Source organism: Vanellus vanellus, assembly GCF_965231255.1.
Source record: "Vanellus vanellus genome assembly, chromosome: 2".
NCBI lineage: Eukaryota > Metazoa > Chordata > Aves > Charadriiformes > Charadriidae > Vanellus > Vanellus vanellus.
In genome coordinates this window covers 79,329,250-79,351,143 of record NC_138906.1, presented here as the reverse complement: position 1 = coordinate 79,351,143, position 21,894 = coordinate 79,329,250, and the positions used below count along the sequence as shown (strand labels likewise).

Here is a 21,894-nt window from a genome sequence, read left to right as displayed (position 1 = left end):
CTTAATGATACATTTTAACAAATTTAGCTGGAAATGGCTGATAAATTCAAAAATTGTAGGAGATAGGACTGTTGGAGTGGGATGGGCAGAGGTAGGATTGCCTTACAATTGCATAAACTCTGTTTCGTTATGAAAATGTTTGAAATACTACTCTTTTTACTGAAGGTAGAAACACTTGATATTATTAGCAGATTTTTAAATGATGGTGCAATTTATAATGACACCTTTTGGAAAAAAAGTCATTGGTACATTAAGCTGTGCAGAATATGAACTTTGAATCCGAAATTGAAGTATAAGAATAAATCAGCAGCATCACAGCTGTAGTCGTAAAACAAGCATTAATGTGCAAAGAGTCTGCTGATACCACTATATGTCTTGGTTTAAGTAACAGAACACATAGCTTAATTCTTGTGTTGATTGTATTTGTTCAATAAGTGCATCAGTATCAAAGCTGTTTGACTTTATTGCTTATCATGTTCCATCCCATCCAAGATCTAAGATCAGAATGCTGAAACTGAAGGAGCTCTGAATATGTCCTAGAAAGAAATGTGGCTTGTGTTAGACACTGGAACGTTTAATCAGGCATACTTGATAGTAATAGAACTAAGGTTCTGTTGAAATAAGCAATCTCCTGGAGATAATGGTTTGCTGAATAGTATTCTAATTAGCTGGCTGGAGGATTCTTTACAGAAAAATTGTCTACTTGCAAACAAAGGGAAAGTTTCTATTTACAGAGTATTTTTCTTAGTAGGCTTCTATTTATAGGATATTTTGTCTGCAAATTAGAAGAGTGCTTTTATAATTGATCTTCAGCGACTTGCAGCAGAACGAGGTAGTAGAACTTAATTTTAGAATCTAAGAGCTCTGTGGGAACAAAAATACAGGCAATCCCATTTTGAAGCTGCAGTGTACTCTTTTTAGTGTCGTAGACTTGAGTATAAGGGAAAGCGTGTCTTCAGAGTCTGGTTTAAATAAGAGACAGAAAGATAAAAAATGTCATTTTACTCTTGGTAAAGATCTTTTAAATGGTAGTAAGCTTCAGGAAAGTACAAATGTTTTACAAGTTTTGCATACTGAGATAAAAAGTATTCCAGCTCCTTCAGTCAACCTTGTCTCTGAACAAGAATTTCTCTGACTCCAAACAAGAGTTAAGGATTTCCAGAAACACTACTGGAAGTCTTCTGGAAAGGAAGTCATAACTAGATAAAAGACAATGCCTAAAATGAAAGACTTCTATCTAAACGTGCATGCTAATGCTCCAGGAAATTGCTGAGTAAAAACTTACACTGCTGTCAGTTATTTTAGTTGTATGGCTCTAAGTATGAGGTGTTAGGACAAGAGAAGTTTGTAGCCTTGCCCAGTCCCTTTATACCAGGGTTAATCAGCCTCTCTTTGTTTTCCATGCCAGTTTCTTCTCCAACATATTAAATGAGCCCTGAGAGCATTGAAAATATACCTGTGACTTCCTAATGCTTGCACTTAGATTACTGTTGTTAAGCTGTGGTCCGGCTTTCAGTGTTGCCCGATGTTGGCTTATTTGTAGATAGCAGGATCTCACACATCTTGGAGTACCGGGACCTCTCCGCTCTTTCTGAAGAGCTGCAGAAAAGGATGCAGACAGCAGCAGTAACAAGGCTGTATCTGCGAAACCCCTGAAGTCCCCAGGATTCTGTCTACTTAAATCTGTCACCTCATTTACATGCTAATATCAGTGTCTAGCCATAGCTGCCCTAGAAAAGACTACATTTGATTCTCCATTAATTCCGTTAATACTAAATGTCTACTCTTCCTTCAAGACTTGGTGAATTTCTGTGGTATCCTCCAAGTCTAAGGGTTTATACTTGCAGGGACCGAAGCTTGCAGAGGACAAGCTCAGAGATCTGGCTGGAAACTGCATTCATTTATGAGTTTCTTGCCTTTCTTTAATCTCCTAATCTTGTCCTTTTTGGGAGAAGAAAGTGAAAATACTTTTAATAGTGAAAGGAGATTTAATGCCTTGGGAAGCGTCTTTAAGAGTGAGATAAGAACATGACAAAGAGATTTTCTGTTATTCACAACTTACAACTTTCACATACATGAAAGAATACTTTAAAACTATGCTGCTTAGACCTCTTGAGTTTAAGAATTGGACAAAAGGACGCATTACCCTCTGCCGGTAGTTAAAAGTAGTAATGAAGGCATCGTCACTCCTCAGTGCTAACTGTACTTCAGTGAACCACTCTTCAGGGGCAAATGTTTTTTAAATCTTTCCGTCACTCTGGGCCGCTATTCTCATAACTCTTTCTATCAGTCTGAACTGATGAAAATTATGTTCAAGTAATTTTCTTCTTACTGACTCAACAGGCAATTGTGACAGTACTGAAGTTACACAAAGTTGTTGGATGAGCAACCAACTGGCAATGCAGTAACATCTGAACTGTTGCATTGCTGGCTTTAGCTTGAAGTTCTCCACTTTCTCACAGACTAGCTAGGTTGGACTGAAACTGTGGTTTAAGTCCAGTGAAAATCTCGAATGCAGATGAGACTTATAGAAAGAATGCGCTGTGCTTCTAGCAAACACAAGGTGTGCTATTCCCCCAGCACTGTAAATCATTGCTGTAGCTGACATGTCTGGTACTTCAAGTGTAATTGCCACAGGCCTTGGTAGCTGAAGTTGTTAATGCTGTGTAAGAGGTTGGTATACCCTTTGTCTCAAAGTTGTCATGATTTCACAGTGCTACAGGTTAGTCAATATGTGATTGCTGAAGCTGTCATATGGTGTGCTTTTCCTTCCTGAATCAGCTGATGTTTTTTCAAAAGGTTTCTGTCTGTCTTCTAGTGTTTTGTTGCTGCCTCTTAAGGTGAGCTCTTAAAATAGTTTCACTAAACAAATATGCCTTAAAGTACTCTTGGGCAACTGTGCGTTCTCTGTATGCAGTCCAGCTTACTAGATACAAGTTAATAGGGCAGTTGTACATAATCCATTTGAACCATATGTTCAGACAGTCAGGCTTTTGTTTCACATATTATGGGATTTTATGGCTGGTCACAGAATCACAAAATGACTGAGGTTGGCTGGGACCTCTGGAGGTCATCTTGTCCACCGCTTCCCCCCTTAAATGGGACCACCTACAGCTGGTTGCCCAGGACCGTGTCTAGATGGCTTTTGAGTATCTCCAAGGATGGAGACTCCTGCAACCTCTCTGAGCAACCTGTGCCAGTGCTCAGTCACCCTCACAGTGAAAAAGTGTTTCCTGATGTTCAGAGATATCTCCTGTGTTTCCATTTGTGCCTATTGCCTCTGGTCTTGTCACTGGTCACCACTGAAAAGAGCCTGGCTCCATCCTCTGCACCCTCCCTTCAGATGTATGTATATACATTTTTATATGTATAGGTCCTTTTCTGCAAAGCTGCTTTCTAGCTGGTTAGACCCAGCTTGTGTGGTGCCTGTAGTTGTTCTTCCCCAGGTGCAGGACTTTGCATTTCTTGTTGAAATTCACGAGGTTCCTGTCAGCCCATTTCTTCAGCCTGTGATTCTATGTGGAATAAGCATTAGTGGTCTGGAGGTTGATTCTGCCTGTGAAAAGATAAGCTAACAAGGAAGCATTTAAGTTTGTTGGCTATTGCCAAAAGAGAGATCATTTGGTAGATCTTTGTGGTCTTAGATCTTGAGGCCGCTTTTGTTCTTAGTTTTGTAGGACAGCTCTCTGCATCTCAAATCAGTCAGACAGTGCCATTGTGTAGTTGAAAGCTTGCAAACTAAAGTGTAACTTAGCAGCAATGTCAGTTGGGTAATTGTCTTCAGTCTTGATCTTGCATTTGGCTGGCAGCTTGTCCAAGACAGTAGTGATTTTTTTGCATGGGAGACAATCTGTTGCATCACCAATTGCCAACATTAAACAGATTTTAAAGCGTTGCTGCCCTGTATGTTTGCATTTGTGAGTATTAAATGCATGTGCTGGATTTCCATTTAAGTATAAGATGGCATGAATGTTCCATCCCTATATCCAACCAACAGCAAGAATTAGGTGATAGGGTGCAGATATAGTTGCGCTCAGTCTTGAGTAAGGCTGATTCTTTGCTGCTATTGTCATCAAGAGAGGATTCAGCAGCATGCAAGTACGTGTACAGTTTCAGCTGATTGTTGCTTCTTAAGAGGTGATGTTTAGCCTTTGTGCTAAGGTAGCTACGTAACTATGTATCTGTATCACAGTTGTGAAACAATAAGGGTGGTAGCTTGTAAGGATTGTTTTAAGCAAATCATGGCTTTAGTCTTGTAACTGGCACCACATCTATTAACGATTATTCTGACATCACTCAAATTTCTCTAAGGTACAGATGCTGTAGTTGATAACTTGCGATCATGAGTTAGACTTTGATTCTTCCAAGATGCCTTCTTTCATACGGTTTTGTTTGCCATTTCCCACTTGAACCTGAATGAATGAGCTGTGCCAGTTTCCATCTGCACAGCCTACAAGGCTAAGTGTGCTGTCCCTAACAGCACATTTACTGAAGTCTTGCAGAAAAATAAGCTTTCATATTTGGGCATGTAGAACTAATCGAGCTGTCCAGCTGCTGTAAGCAGGTTTCCCTTGTTAGTGCTCATCAGAGCCGATGCATGAATAGTTCTTTCCTGATGTTTGCATTGCACTTTCAAAAGACTTAAGTGCATCAGTCACTTGCTCATGATGATTAGTAGGCTATCCAATAACAGATTTCATTATGTATTGCCAAACCAATAGCATGACATTTTTTTATCAGCCATCTATGTTAATAGAAGACAGAGCTTCACAGAGTCTACGCGTAGACTAGCTGAGATTTGCTCAGCTCACATACATTAGTTACACAGAGCAACATCCTTCCAAGCAGGATGGCTCTCCACTTCAGACATTTGGTGCTTGTCTTTACAGTCCCAGGAAACAAACATCTCGAGTGATAGGTGTTTTTTTTTAATATGGTACTTGCTTTCAACCATATGAGGAAAGACATCTTGGCTACAAAATTCTGGTCTAGGTTGTGAGAGCAGGCAATTTTTAGAGTGCTCTCTTAGCTCATTTCACTTTCAAGGAGACAGTAGTTAATCCTCTAGCCCGTCACAAAGATGTGTGTGATTACCAAATTAATTATCTGGCAACTGGTTTGGGGCTGCCCACATTTCTTGCTTCACTGTATTTTAATCATTAGCAGCAGCACTATGAGCTGCAGTGAATCCTTGCATGTGAAAGCTTTACAGTGGCAAAGGCTTATGCAAGAATTAACCTTACACTTGCATGTGTTGTATGAAAACATTTTTTTCATTGACAGGAAATGACTAGCACAGTTAGCACTGTACAGTATGACCATTGACAGGAACTCCTGTCACTTGTATGCTAGAGTTGTCTGCTCTGGCAATGCCACTTGTATTTTAGTTACTTGTGAGTGTTTGATGTAGGACTGTCACAGTAGCTAACACCAAATGTGAAGAGTTGCAATGCAGCTTAAGATAGGATCTGGAGCTGGCACAGAAATAACCCTTGCAGGCTATGACTGCCCTGGGTTACCCTACAGTCTACCTCCTGTGTTCCACTAGGTATTGTGAAAGCTGTCATTCACAGAGTACAGGCAGTATGTATTACTTGTTTAACTTTCTAGGTGAAGAATTTTTAAAGTGAATAAATTATGAACCTTTTTTACAGTTATGATGATTTATAAAGTCATCAATATAGGGGCTTGTTTAAATACAGGTTTGAACCAGATAATATTTTGCAATTTAGAGGGAGCCTTCAAATGTGGGTGTAGTTCACCTGGTGCAGAGCACTGCCATGGATAGAAAGGTAACCATTCTAGTACAATTCTATGCGAAAATATTTGAACACTGTTACAAAGACGATGTATATGCTAGGTGAGAAGCAGTTTTCTAGTATTAGGAGGTGTAGCAGCAATATTTAATGCTACTTTGAGATGAGCTGAGCAGAGTACATCTTTGAAATAAATTTTATTTCCACACCTCTTCTAAAAACTGCTCTCAATTTCTTTGACTGCTTAACTAGCGATTGTTTATTAAAATAGACTGTAATGTATTTTTCCATTAATCAAAATAAATAGCCTGACTTTGAATGCAAATTTGTTTGGTTTTAGATCCATTTGTGAATTAAAAAAAAAAGGGTAATTGATTAGATGGAAGTCTCAGCTTGTTTCTTAAAATTAATGAAGCACTGTCTTCAGCTCTTACAATCGTGTTTTCAGAGGTGGAAAAAGACATCTTAGAAAAGTAAACCAAATTGAATAGTTTGAGAGCCTCTGTCAGAGTTAATGCAAATGTCTGTCGTTGTCTTTATTCGGCGTGGAAGAAAGATATCAAAGTTGCTTTTGGCAAAGTGTGTGGCTGTAGTTTAAGGAAGAGCTTACTTCTTCCAGAGAATTGACATTGATCTTGTCTAGAAATCTTAGTTCAGTTGTTTGATTTCATGTCAGAAGGAAGTTTACTCCCATACCAAAATATGTGCTAAACTTGTTAGCTTACATAGTTTGGACACAGCCAGTTAATCATAGTACGAGTGTTTTTTATGAACAGTCTAAAATGAATCGCAGTTTAACAGGGTTACTTTAACGTTCAAATGCCAGCAGTTTTGTGAATAACGCAGTGAAGTACTTGGGTTTGGTTATGTCCACAGTCGTTATGAAATATCTGGCAAAACAGTATTAATGGGAATTTTGAGAAGATCTGTAAGTGGCTCTCTCCAGAGCATGCTTGTGATTATATTTTTTTTAATTAAACTAAACTGCATTTTAACAGCTTTAGCAAATCTGCAAATCTCATTGACATACAGCTATTTTCCTTTCTTATTCCAAGTCTGACATTGCACTCATAATTTATTAGATGTTTGAAGCATGAAATGCTGTTTTGATCAGTTAAGTTTGCTGAGATTGTTTACCGAGTGACTAGGGACTGGTATGAGTTTTATCTTGAGGAAACAAAGCATGGTCTATATTTTAAATCTGATTGCTTTGAAAACTGAAATTACTGATACTCAGTGTAGAACACAAACTGTACACTGATTTAGATGAAACAGCTAAAATGTCGTTCAGTTCCTCAGACCATCTGTAGTGCAGTCTAAAAGCACATAGATGTTCACTTGCTAATTGTCTACTGCTGTTAATGTGACTGAAGGTTAGATTAACAGTATGCCCAGGGCAGGCTTGATGCCTGTATACTTACTGGGTCCTAAATGAGTTGAACATATTGTTAGGAGTTGCCACAGTTTGTACCCATGCTGTAGATGATGTAAAGCTGGTTTAGTAAGATGAAGCAAGCTTTAGTTGGTACATCTGTCAAATCTGAAGAAATTCATTGAAGAATTCACAAACTGCAAGGGTATTCCAATATCTTTTAAAAGACGCCTCTGTGCTTCTTCATTCTGATCTGCCTGTTGTGACAGTCTTGGGGTCCTCTGTACCAAACAAGGTAGCTAGTCTTGGCTGCTGATTTGTCTCATCGTGTTGTGCAAGTCCATGGGGGGGGGGGGGAAATCACATATATTCTGGCACTTATTTCCAGAGTCTTACACTTCCCATATTTAAAAATAAGAGTACTGTCTGAAGATTTATATTTTTCCTTTACCCATCATTTATGAAGGTCTTTCAGTGGAGCAATGTTCCTCATCCTGAATGAGAGGAACAGACTTTGAACTTTAAATATACATCTACTCCAAAAAGTATCCATTTCTCCCAGGAATTTTATTTGTTTTATTGAGCTACTAAGAAGATGGATATCTATTTACCTTCTAGTTTTCATGCAGACCAGTTGCTAAATACTTGTGGTGCATTGAATGTCCTCTATTTAACTTGCTGCTTTTGAAAGATTTCCCGAGAAACCTACCCTCAGTTTTAGCTTCCAGTGCTTAATGAAAAACAGTATTTGGTTGATTTGTAGTGCTAAACAGAGAACTACCTTCTCTCCCCCTCTGCACTGCTGCCGCTGCTGCTACCATCAGTATGGTATTTGCATATTGATGGCATCTAGATACTTGCTAAGCTCATATGTTATACTACCTGTTACAGATAGAGGTGCCTCACTTAAAACAGGTTAATCCAGAAACTTGCTAGTATCTTCCAGTATTTCCTAGTTCTTTGTGGATGTATCTTTTTAGGGCAATTTGTCATTTCCTTGAAACATGGAATTAGACTGGTCAACTGTCCAATGACTTTAGATGCAACTGGTTTTGCCATCTTAAAACATTTCTGAATTTTACCTTGGTTGGTCAGTTGCTTATTCTAACACGTAAATTAATACATTAATGCCTTACCTTAATTTGGGTAAAAATCTATAGGCTCTTGTTACTCTGGAGAAACCACATGAAGTCCATGCTAATCTAATACTTCTGTGTAATTTATCATTGTTAGCCTAGTTTGTTCTTTCTTCCATTACTTATCTGTCCATATTGTCTGTCTTATATGATCTAATGGAATCACAGGACTGTTTAGGTTGGAAGGAACCTTTAAGATCATTGAGTCCAAACATAAACCTAACACTGCCATGTCCACCACTAAACCATGTCCCTAAGCACCACATCTACACATTTTTAAATACCTCCAGGGTATTTAAACTCCACCCCTTCCCTGGGCAGCCTGTTCCAGTGCCACTGCCACTGTTCTTTCAGTGAAGAAATTTTTTCTAGTATCCAGTCTAAACCTCCCCTGGTGCAACTTGAGGCAGTCTCCTCTTGCCCTATTGCTTGTTACTTGGGAGAAGAGACTGACCCCCACCTCACTACAACCTCCTTTCAGGTGGTTGTAGAGAGCGATAAGGTCTCCCCTCAGCCTCCTTTTTTCCAGAATAAACAACCCCACTTCCCTCAGCCACTCCTCATAAGACTCGTTCTCCAGACCCTTCACCAGCTTCCTTGCTCTTCTTTGGGCACACTCAAGCACCTCAACTTCCTGTTCTGACCCTCCTTATGTACTGTATTAAAAGAGTAGTAATTCTTGGCATATAATTTTGAAGTCTGCATGCAAATGTGGGGGGAGATGAGCTTTCAGTCTATCCTTTTCTCTATGGAAAAGAGGGTGTTGGTGGCAACTGGTTGCATTCTGAATGTTTAGTTAGTAAGAGGTGCATGAATTTAGCTGTTAGGAGCATATGTGCTGATAGACCGTCTGAACAATTGTTCATGATTTCCTATATAGAAGAGGTTGCACGCTGAAGATACAAGGCATGAATATATAATTGAGGAGAATATGTGTAAAGCATAGTCAGTAGATGACTTCACAGGTTATTAATTGAAAGAGTTCCTATGAACAATAAGTTAGCACTGAAGTTCTGAGCTAATGATCTTGAATTGTGCAGCTTGAGATACCCTAAAGGTACATGAGCTGTCCCCCATCCTGTTCTTTTTTTTTAAATAAGGTTAGTGAAACATTGCAGGTTATAGTTGACATTTTGTAAATAAATGAAAAAGTAAGAACTGAAATCGCTAATGACCACCTTTTTGCCACTGTCAAGCTTCAGGTTTTTCTCCTGTAGAATGCCAAATAGGGAACTTTTTTTTGTTTGGTAATTCCTGCTGTTTAGAACAAGCTTCGATAATAATACATTCTATTAAGACACTTCCCCTTTTTTCCTTCTCGATTTAGAATGACTTTTCCCATAGTGACTGCATGTCAAGTAATGAGACCAGTTTGCCAGGACGAACCACAGCACCTCATGATGGACCACCAATGGCTTCACATAGACCTCAGCGAGAAGGTACGTTGTCTAAGGTTTCTTTTGAGGAACACTTTAAGGTTTTTTGAATGCTAAACTCTGCCTGGAGTTGTAGAAATCTTGCACCTGTCTTGCTGTTCACCTGAGTGAGAAACTGCAGTGATTGCTAAGTATAATAGCTTCTCTGCTGCCTACTTGGTCTTTTTTTTTATTATAACAAGTTGTCATTCTTGTTAGATACTAACTACTAATGACTGTGTGCACAGAAATTGATGGCAAATGGGCTTCCTCCTGAAAAAAAGATGTTGGATTTTGGAGAAAACAAGAAAATGTAATGCAATTTTATTAACGGTCTTTAGATTTTTGAAGCAAAACTAAGCATGAAGATAACTGTGAAACAGTGGATAGCTTTTGCTACTTGATTCAGTTGTATTTGATTAGTCTTAAAAAACAAACAAAAAAAGAAAAAACACATATTAGGAGGTTTTATAGAAGTGGTAGTTTGGAGAAGTGAGAGGCTTTCCATTGAAGTAAGTTGTCTTTTGGCTCTGTTGTGGAGAATGAGAACAAGGCATCAGAGCGTAAACAGAATTCTGTGCAGTTGCCAGCACAGTTTCTTCTCTTTAAAGAAATGAACATTATTGAAAACAGATTTATTCTTACCCTTTATTCTCCAGTAAGATTAGCAAATCTCTTGTCTACTAAAAATTAGGCTACACTACTACAGATAGCGAAGAGCTGGCAATCTGGGAAAACTATTGCTATTCCTTTTGTCCTCATAAATGTCCTTTTGTCTCTACTGTGGAGATTTAATTACACTTTGAAGGCAGGCAATTTGAGAGTTTTGATTCCTTGCAAGAAACACAGAGAAAGATTATGGCAGATTACAGACAACAAACCTGTTTTAAATCCTTTTACAGAGTTCAAAGTGTTCATATTCACAAATTACAGACACACAAGGGAGACTCTCTTTAGCAACACTCTTGAATTAAGTAACAGAAGCACAGAAAAGTTGAATAACTTAATCTAGGAAAGAGCTTAAATATTTCTCAGCATTTGTATTATCATAGTTAGAAACTACAGTGATCAGAATCATTTTATGATAGTTGCTATATAGATATGTGATAGAAAGGGAGTCCCCGCTACAGAAATCTCCTTACTGGGTTAGCAATAGCACTGATAATAAAACATGGGGTTTTTTTATTCTCACCTGTGATTATTATGATTTTTAGAAATCTTAACTCATACTTACAATGGAAATGGTGTCATGTATACACACTTGACTTAATCTTCATTAATGCATGTGTTATGTCCAAAATAAATGTAGAGATGTAGCATGCCTCATTGGCTTGTATATTCAAACATTTCTTCTCAGTCTAGCCATTTAGAATATTTAAAATGTGATTGTGTAAACAGAATTTTAAAGCGGTCTATTGAAACTGTGGAACTAAAGCTGTGCAGCAACAACACTGTAATTACCTGTTGTATCACTTATTATGATGAAGCATGCAACAGCAACAAAAAGGAGTTAAAGAAGCTGAAAGTATTACATTGTATAATAAAATTTCTGTGTACTTGAGGGCAAATATATTTAGCATTGAGAACATTCAGTAGTTTAAAATAAACACAGTGTTGTTAGAAAAGAGGCTTGTCTGAATGTTAACGGTGTTAGTTTCCATAATTATGTATGCTAAATATATGCATATAGTGAAATGCAATTTAAACCACTATTCTCAGTTCAGTCATGGGAATCAACTTTTTAATTAACTTATGAATATCAATTCAGCTGATGGTATCAATTTTAACACTCACCATTAAAAAACTTGGCTGCATCAAAATTCATGTTAGTCCTTTTTCTAAGTTCTTTTATCTATACCAGAAAGGTAAAAATTAAGGTCACCAAATATTCAGCTTTTCACAGTATATAGATGTATGTTATTGTCTGGCATCCTTAGCGTATCTGAGATTTCTTTGCTTGATAATAATTAATCTTCATTGATAAAATGAACTGATCATCTAAGGCTCTAACTCCCAGGTAGAGGGTTACAACCAGTGTACACCAGCACACTCAGATTTGTGTCTTTCTACTGAAAGAATTGGAAGCTTTAACGCTATCACTAGGCTTATATGCTGGCTTATTATTCCTTTAAGCAAACTGCTAATACTTACTTGTCTTAGAACTGGCATGTTCGATGGAGATGATACTTTAATTGTAACTTTTCAAAATTCATTAAAGACGTTTAAGTTAGATGAAATGGCAATTAGCTAATCTCCAAGAATAGGCTTTGTAACATACAGTTGTAGGAGGTTGATTTTTGATTTTTTTTTTGTTTGTTTTTATTGTTATGCATAGTTCCCAATATATCCCATGTAAACATGCAGTTAAAAATGGAAAGGAAAACGTTAACTGGTAATACCACCCTCCTCCCACCTTCTCCCAAGAAAGAAAAAGTTTCAAAAGCACCGAAAGGGAAACGTTGATGGGGTAGGGGGGGTTGAACTGTTTTAAAATAACTTTTTTTTTTTTACATGTAAAGATGTGTTCATGCTTGTAAATGAATAAAATCCTGTTGAATTCCTAAGTCAGCATAGCAGGAAAAGTGAAAAGCCTGTTTTGGCTACGTGTGAATTTTTGTGTAGAGTATTACCTGAACAATGTTATACGCTCTCAGGAAAATCTCCAGGCCCTGAAAACCATACAGTGTTGCTTCTTACCAGGTCACAGCCAGAACTTGCCTATTCCTGAGTACAGTAGACTGTGGGGAAGGAATGTTAAAGTAGCAAGTACTTTAAAGTACCCTTCTTCCTTTTCAGTTCAATTTAATGATACAGTACAATTGTAGTAGCCTTTTGCTTCTCCTCTTCATTTTCTGTTTGCTAACACTAATTTTTGTCTCCTTCAGGCCTTCCCCAAGTGTTTCCTTCCACCTAAGTGCCTTTCAGAAATGTCATTCTTCTGCCTTAGTTTGCTCTCATTACTACTTGATGTTTCAGAAGCTTGGATGTGGAAGGCACTGTCACTGGCTTTTAACAGCGCTTGTTACTTCTTGGAGTAAAGACACAATTTGACTTCCTTTCATTGTTTTTTCACTTATAGTGGTTATATTGTGTCTGTGAGACTTTCAGTCTAAATAAGCTCCTGGGTAATGCACAGTTTCCCATGATCTGCAATGAAGGGATTGTGATCAAGCCAGAGAAACGCTTTGTAGAGAACAAGGTTCCACCTGCTCCCTGCAGTTTGCTGTATTAAAGTAGTGTCTGAGAAAGACTGGGGTTGTGTGAGTCAGAAAATAGCACGCAGTGATTCTCAGAGTGGCTAGGTAAGTAGATATGCTTTCAAACTGTAATTTTGGCATGTACAATAAGGTGTTTTTCTTTCAGCTGTACACATTGAGAAGATAACCCTGAAAGGAGTACCAAGAAAAAGGGCTGACAAACATTTGGAGTATACATTCAAAGTAAGTAAATAACCTCCAAAATAAATTGTCTTCATGATATCTATGTATTGTAGATATACACAACTTGTTTCAAATGCCTGCACAGAAGGCAATTTTGAATTACATGAGGGTCTTCAGAGATTCTTGGAATTCCCCTATAATTATCTTGGATTGTGCGTGTAGATCAGGTGTTTTACGTAATTGTGGACATAAGGTGGGAAGGTATAAAACATCAACCAGAGCCAGGTGTGTGACACTTGGCTTTTGCTAATTTGGGGTAAGCATTACAAAGAATTCTAAAACTAGCTGATTGTTTGTTCAAGTGGCAAAGGAGTGCAGTTCTTGTCTCTGCAACTGTACATTGCTTGGAGTCATATGGTCATCTTAGGTCTCTTTCATGACTGTTTGCCATAAGAGGACGGCTCCTGTGTTTTTTGACAAAACTGGGGCTTGGTTGGTTTGTTTTCTTCGGGTTTTGTTTGTTAAGGTAAAAGCAAACAAGTTAAAAAATGTCAACAAACTTGAAGCCCTTCCTAGTGTAGTCTTTGTGTATTATAATAGGCAGAAGCAACATTAAAAACAATTATGTGAGTGAATTTTAAACAAAACTGAAATGCTGCTTCTTATTGCTTTGGAAGAGAAGCTTTCGGTATTCAGTTCTGGTATTAAAGGCTGTAGGTGTTAAATAATAGCTACTAAGGCCATTGGTGGCCTTATCCAAGTAGTAATTTTCTTAGCAAGGACTGACGAACATTATGAATTATTTGGCCAATAGATGTGAGTCTGGTAGTGTACCAGATTCGAACATAGAGTTAAGTTTTACCTTTTTCCCTCAAACAAAAGAATGTTTTAGATCAAACATTATAAGTGGCCGTTTGAGTTGGGTCGTGGGAGCTCTTTGAAGAAGCAGACTTAATGAAAATGCCATTTTAAGCTGAAAACTGACGTGTTGATCCCAAAATTTGATATTGTATTCTGTAAGTAGATGTTGTAGAGTTTTGTCTTTTCTGTTATTACTAGAAGCTTAAAATTAGAGTTAAATTGATATGTATACTATTTCAGTTTTTGAAGTAAAGTAGTGGCAAACAGATGCCTTGTTGTTGATCATGTCTGAAGGTGAAATTTGCAAAAAATTCTGCACCCTTCTTTTGCTGAGGACAGTAAAATGGAATTTAGCCTTCAAAGTCTTAAAGGTTAACTTGCCCAAGAATTTCGACCTTGTCATAGATCTTTTGCCAAATAGTCTGTGAACTGAGTACTAGGTGAAATGCAATAGTAGAAAGGAGAGATTTGTACAGAATGCCTGTATGGATTATTAATACTTAAAGTCACAAAATTATTTTGAAAATTGAGTACATAGACGGATTTGACAGTGGTTTTGAATTTCTTTGTTAAAGGGGGAATGTGGAGATATTCTGGGAAGTATTTGAGTAAGCTTGAAACTCCTTCACCTCAGTTCTGTTAGGAAAGAGTTTCCTCTCCTCATCTGTGCAGGTATATGCTGTGCTCCTCACTGCAGATCATTTTGTGCTTGCCCAGACACTGCTTTTTTTAAGGTGATAACAGCAATTACAGTCATGGCTTCCCAACTGAGGGCACAAGGAGTAGTTGGCATTTCTGAGGACTAAGTTGAAGGCAGTTGGTGGTTGACATTTTTCTATCAACTCTTGGGAATAAATGAATGTTTCTAATTGCCGTGTCCACTCCCATTACACAGAATCTTCCCATGCATGCAATGGGAATCTTAAGCCCAAAAGTGGGCTTAAATCCAGGCAGCACTCATCTAACCAAGCTTATTCCTTTTTTTTCCTCAAAGTATGCATGTGAAGGTGCTGTCTTACTACTTGCATGTTGTGTCAGAACAATAAGCTACTGAAATTTTATACAAGCATATATACCAAAATGCTGTCTGATTCTTGAGTAACTTCTTTAGTAACTTGCAGTAGTTTTTATGCATTGTAAACTACAAGAACTTCTCTATGACCATGTAAGATTCAACCCTGAGGCAGATAAAATTATTTTATAGGTAATATAAACAAAGAGATATTTTTGTTTTGGTTTTTTTTTGACTCATGATAATGACAGCAAGTGCTTAATCCAGTATATCTGACCTACAGTCCTTTTTTTCTGGTACCTGTTTTTTGCAGTTAATGATGTCTCTTTGATAGAAGTCCTGTAATTACAGACCCTTCTGCCTGGCTCCTTTTGGAGTCAGTAATCTTCGGGGACTTCATTGCATTCATCTGAATTTGTTCATACTCCCTTTAGTCACAAATAACATGAAGGTGACTTTAAAACGTACACTCAAAATTAGTATATCTCTTTGAAAAGGTACACCATTATCCCTGTTTTGCCTGGTATTTTCTTATCTGCAAGTGTTAACTCTTATACTGAGATCATCAGATTTATGGAACTGTTAAGATCAGCTAACTGGTATGATACTTGGAAAAGCAAACTTTCTCCATTCTCGTTTCCTTCCTTACTAGGTAACCTGGTCCGATCTTTCGGTAACATGTGTAACAAAAACACACCAGGAGCTTCAGGAATTCCTACTAAAAGTATGTATTGAAATATAAAAGAAGTGTTTACACATCAGGTTTCTAATTGCAGAAGTAGTCGAGGAGAACTGTGATTTCTGGAGTGTAATTACAGAAACAAAAGTGTGCTACCGGATATTAGTACTTCACAATGGTATTAATCATTTAAATCATGTAGATTGTGGTGGAGCATCTTGACAGATGAAGCTCAACAGAACGTTTGGGGAGTTTCCCAGGAGGAGATCATTTGTCTCATGTGAAATTGCTCTTATAGTTTTAATTGAACTACCATAAAACTACCAGATGAGTTTTTAATATTCCCCAAAGAGTTAATGTATAGGTACAAGCACTGCTTGTTTGCTTATTGGTGTGCCTGTTAGAATGACATTTAAGAATATCGTTTGTTGTTTTTAATTAATGAGGCAGAGCCATAAGCATAAGAGTTCTTCATTTTACTGTTGTATTCTTTGGTAGAACAAAGGCAGGCCTACTCACTGTCACAAGGAGTTAGATTTGAGGAAAATCTAGCAACTAATTCATGTGTGTGTTTAAAAAAAAGTAAAAGTTCTCTAAGTTGTTCTTGGCCCAGCCTCAAGCAGGGAATGCATTTGTGTGCGTAGGCCATGTGTAGACCCCATGAAACCACATGTAGACCCTCAAACTGTGCGTTTCGTTGCCAGTGTTTAATATTTTGGGTTTCACCTATTCTGGGAAATTCTCTATTTAAATTCCTCACTGTTCGTAGCACAAATGAAAGATCTGTTTTGGGTGTGTTTTGATGGCATCTTGTGTTCTGAACTGCAGTGTTAATTGCAAGTGGAAAGTCAGTTACTGTACAAATGTCATTGTCTTGTTCGCTCTTTCAGTTATCAACATTATGTTTCCCAGCATTGTATAAGTGATGCAGTGAGTATTCACTGCTGCTTTAATCTAGTTGGAATATCTAGTTCCAAGAGTTCCCAGACCTTGATTTGTGAGGATTTGAATTATGGATAGCATGTCTCGTTGCAGATGGAGTGTCCCACAACATAGGATATATGCATCTGCTCCTGAAGAGAACTTTAAAAGCAGGACTGTCATATGGGGTACTATGCAGCTCTGGGATGAGTGTTCAACTGCATGCTTCCTGTTCTCTTAAGAGTAAAGATGAACACCAGTTTCTGAAATGGGCCCTCTAGTACCTGCTTCCTGCCAGGAAAACAGACAGAATCTAAAATGTTGCAGAGCTGTCCAGTTTGATGGCAGCTCTTCAGATGTGGAGTGTTCCATGTGCTGGCTTGGCTGCTTCAGCAGAGTGTAGATATACTGAAGATGGCAGGACAAGAGGAAGATAACCACAGGCTGCTATGAGCTTGCTGAGGTGTTCCTTGGAGAATGTGCACAGCTGAAAAATATATTTGGTTTGTGTTGGTTTGATAGCCATAAATAGAGAATAACGAGAGAATTGTTAAATAAAGCAGGGTAAAACTTAGACCTTGCTTTAAAAAGCAATGTAGAAGTATGAATGCTGTCCAGTTAATACACACTTGCATTTTGGCTTTTTGTTATTCTTATTTCCAGTCTGCATGACATTAAGTAGTACGCTGTATTTCCTAGGGACAGAAAAGAATGGTCAAAATACTTGACAGGAAATTCCCAGCTTGTGGATTGCAGGATTAAGATAACTGTAAAAATTGTTTCAGAATAGAAGCATCAGTGGGAGAAGCTAAGGTAGTAAATGGGATAACTTGGATGCTTTATATTTAAATAGCACCTTCTCTTAGGTGATAAGCATAAAAAGTTCTTTGTGTGTTAGAAATTACCCACATATGTGGAAGCACTAATAAGCTTGTAAGTAACAACGCTATCTCATTACCTGAAGTTAAGATGAGTTAAGCACCTAATCATGGGTTCGAATAAGACAAATTTAAATACAAAACACCAGGACAGGAGGTTTGCTCATATGACCCCATGCTTCTGCAGTAACTTTTTGGTACCTTTTGGTTAATACTGACAAATTCTTCAGTCAGAGTTCCTGAGTAGTGCATATTAAAGCCAAATGGGTGAGTTAAGAACAGCTGCTCTCAGCACTTCTTTCTGGTTTTATATTTAATACCCTTCAGGTCCTATAGTACTGCACTAATCTAATCCTAACAGCACCTATCTGTCTGTATACCAGAAGTTCCTTTTGTGTATGCTACCAAGCAATTATCTACATTAGACATAGTGTCTCTCAATTAGTAGCAATTCATTCGGTGAACGAATTACTTAGTGCGTTGCTGTTGTACCACGAGCAGGATGTAATATCCAGCTGGCAGTCTGGATTGGGTGTATTCCAGATATGCAAAAGGAAGATGTGGGTCTAGTGTAAATTGCTTAGTGCTGTTGATCATAACTGATGGCAGATGTTAACCAAATTAGCAATAGCTTTTAACTTTAGGAAAAAGCGTTTTTGCTGTGGTAGTTTACTTTTAATTCCCCAAAATTAAAATACTTTTTTTTTTAAATATAAGTTAACGAATTTTATCAGCTTTCATGTACTTAGGTATGTTATTTTGGAAGTAGTAAATGTGAAAAATCTTTGTTCTAGGGAATATTTTTCATTTAAAATAGACATGTTCTTTAGATGCAAGAATTTTGCCTTCTGAACTAGAACATCAGAAGACCTCACTCCAACACTGGCATTGGAAAGAGTTATAATGAATTTTCATGAGAAGTTTCAGTGTTAATAGCAACTGGAGAAGGACTTGCTATTGATTAATCTCAATATTGCCCAGTCTATTATATTACATAACCGAAACAGTCTCCTTTCTACTTCTGTTTCTTTAAAATAATTTAATCTAGCTAAGTGATGATAATGAGCACGGTGCATTCAGTCCTCCCTGGTAGCTTTTTTAATGTTGTTTCAGACCTGCTTTCTGTGTGTGAAAGATTTAAAAAAACAAATCAAAAAAGGCTCTAAATTGCTCTGGAAAAGAACATAGTATTGGTAGATTTCTGAATGTAGTTCTTTCAAATAGAGCTTTAAACCGTCTTACACTTGGATTTGATGTGAGGCTTTATAGTAAAGTGTTTCTGTAGCAGAACTAAGTTAGGATGATTTGTTGTACCTTTAGTCTGTAAATTACCTCACTCAAACTGGAATGGTAGAGTTTCTTGTTGATACCAAAAGATATAAAGGCTGATGCTGAACAAATATAGTCTTTAAAATGTCAGCTACTCATTTTTTAACATTAACCTTTTTCTCAGCTCCCAAAGGAACTGTCTTCTGAAGCATTTGACAAGACTATTTTAAGAGCACTAAATCAGGGTTTTCAGAAGAGGGAAGAACGAAGGCATGCTGATCTTGAGCCAATAATCAGGTAAATATTTTAATATTTTAGTAAATAAACTAAAATGCATCACCTGAAAAGTGATTGAATCAAACTAGATGACTTTTAGGGACAGTGGAAATTCTGCTCCCTAAACACATTTTGTAAAGAAAATGGGAAGGCAGTGATGAAATAGATACCCTCAACTCTTTTTTTTTTTTTTTTTTTAATTTTTTCTTATTTAAATTGAGACTCTTATTACAATTTAATAGATAACACCTTTAGAAGTAATCATACAATTATGAAAATATTTGTCCTGAGCAGTGATGTCCTGAGCAGCAATATAGCAATGATTGGCACTTCAGCGAGTGTCTTACATCCATTATACAAGGGTATATTTAGAAATATTAGAAACAGTAACTCAAAACGCATATGTTCTGATTTTATGACAGGCTAGAGTGAGAGACAGAACAGAATTTGGAAAAGAATAAACAGTAATAGTGAAGCATGTAGATAAAATTAAATGTCACTCACACATTTGTAAGAAAATGGCCCATACCTCATAACCTACTATTTAGTGATGAGGGTGCTTGATGGGATATGGGACATGTTGGTCAAATCCTGGAACTCAGAGCAGCAATATGAGTTTGGGTGGGCCTCCCTGTTCTTTGTTACAGGTATCTTGTTACGTTTGTTCTTTCCTGTCAGGGTTGTTCAACGTTGTTCAAAATAGCTTAAATTATTCATCAGGTTAACTAGTGTCTCTTGAGCTAGGGGACTTGTTGAAGAATCAGACACCGCTTTTCAAGCTCCTGCTCAGAATATGCTGCGGGTCCAAGCATATCAGATCCTTGGGTTCTGTCTTAATAGCTTAGCTATAGAAGATCTGGAGCTGCTGTGTGCTTCAACGTCCCCCTTCCCAATTTTCTTTTATTTTGATCTGTAATATTATTTGTCTGTCTTTATTGGCTTGATTGTCAAGACAAAAACTAAATCTGTGCAAACAGTTTTTGGCTGATAAACATTTTGGTTTAAAATTAATAAACTTGTTAAATAGATGTTGACTGAAGAGAACATATCTGTAATACAGAAAGGTTTTGAAGCCTCACTGCTCAGTAATTACAAACCCAAGAGATTCAGTTTGAGGATAACCTTTAAACATAACCAACCATGTTATAGTATGGAACTATACTTATGATTTGCAAGCTAAGTTGTGAGTATACTGGAATTTGTGAATAATCTTGTGATAATAACATTACTGTATACAAATTTAGTTTTCTTACCGTATCAGTTTAGGATAAATGTGTATTTATTTGGGAGTCTTAAGTATGTGCTCAGTTGCCAAAAATTGCTCTCCCCTGCCCCACCTCAAAAAAAAAAAATAGAACTGCCTCCTGGCAAGCAGTAACTGAAAACTTGGTGTGGGATGTGAAAACCATTCATTCTTGGCCTATTTTCTTAACTGAAGCTAATAGAAGTTGTCACTGACCTCTTGGGAACAGACTCAAACCAGTGGAGAGCAGTATTGAGAATCCCACCCTTTTCTCTTGGAGATAATTATGAAACTCAAATACTGATTTATAGGTGAAGTCAACTTTGTATTTAACCAAATAAGTGTGTTTAAGGAACAAGTGCATTGTTTGGGCAAATTGAATGTTAAAAATATGAAGTCCAGTGCTTTTTTGCCTAAGTCCAAACTCCTCTTTGATTAAATGTTACAGGTGGCTAAAATGTTTGAATTGGAATGGCTCAAAAGCACATGCCTTTTAAATTAAAAAAAATTCATCATACAAGTTTCTTGTACTGGCTGTACTCTGACCTTAAACTAGTACTGCACAACAAAGCTCAAAAGTAGCATTTAACATTGTTTAAGCTGAATGTGCAAATTGAAGTGTTTGGACTTCTTAAGAACTGCCTACTTTGCTCTTAAATGGTACTGTAGTAAATTTTTGTATTCTTCCCATGGAATATTACTTACAGGTTAACAAACTCTCACTTAAATTTCAGGCAGCTATTTTCAAATACATCGCAAGCTTTTCTGCAGAATCAGAGAGTATACAACTTCTTCCAATCAATTTCATCAGAATCTTTGCACACTCACAGTAAGAAATATCCTAATACTGTTTTATGTAACAAAAAGTCTATAAAAAGCTGTTCCTCCCATCATGCCTAATTATGCTTTTATAATTATGTATCCACTGGTCATGTTTGAACTCCTTGCCAATGAACAGTCGCTTCAGCATATACTCATGCTTTTGACAGTAGGAACATGCAGCTTGTCCTTCTGTCTTTCTTTCTTCTCCTCTGTACCATCATGCTGTTAAAATAGATAATTATGAATTGAATATGTGCAACGGTTTGGGACTTTTAAGAAATCTTAAACTTTGGAACAAAAAGCTTGAGCTGACCCAGAAAATCATAACTGTTTTTTATTTGGTTTCTTTTGGACGTGAAGCATTTGTCTTGATATTTAAACTAAGATTTTGGGTATATATAGTACATAAATAGTGGGATGGTCCTAATTTCGTAACATACCTGTTCAAAGTATGTGCATTACAGAGATTTCCATTGTGGACCTCTTACCTACTTGTGTATTACAAATTGTTTGTACAACCTAATCTTAGCTTCTCTGTATGGATGCCTTAGGATGTGCTCTTTGTTTCTGTTGAATCTTTTCTTCTTTCAGTGCATGTTATACACAATGATAATTAAAGCAGTACTGTGAGGCCATTGCCTCAGAAGTTGCACAAGACCTTAGTAAGGAATTGGATAAGTTGCAGTTTTCAAACACTGTTCATATGCACTTGGAAGAAAATAGAAGCATGACAGCTGACTTTAATTTGAAATGATGGGTGTGATCTGTGACAAATGTGTTCTTTCCATGATGAGATATAGGCCTTGTGATTAAGGTAGAAGCTCTAGGTTGTTTTGTGATTTTTATTTTTTAGTAACACTTAGGACGTTCTTAT

General features: G+C 37.2%; 1 protein-coding gene across 1 annotated transcript in view; it reads left to right on the top strand.

Moving 5' to 3' along the window:
- Nucleotides 1-21,894, top strand: part of ZCCHC2 (zinc finger CCHC-type containing 2) — a gene marked incomplete at its 5' end in the record, with an annotated part of 44,154 nt that overhangs the window by 4,658 nt on the left and 17,602 nt on the right. Inside the window, 5 exons of the mRNA XM_082479598.1 lie at nucleotides 9,592-9,703; nucleotides 13,043-13,119; nucleotides 15,585-15,656; nucleotides 18,864-18,976; nucleotides 20,933-21,027. Of these exons, the coding sequence (XP_082335724.1) occupies nucleotides 9,592-9,703; nucleotides 13,043-13,119; nucleotides 15,585-15,656; nucleotides 18,864-18,976; nucleotides 20,933-21,027 (469 nt within the window). The remainder of the gene's footprint in view (nucleotides 1-9,591; nucleotides 9,704-13,042; nucleotides 13,120-15,584; nucleotides 15,657-18,863; nucleotides 18,977-20,932; nucleotides 21,028-21,894) is intronic.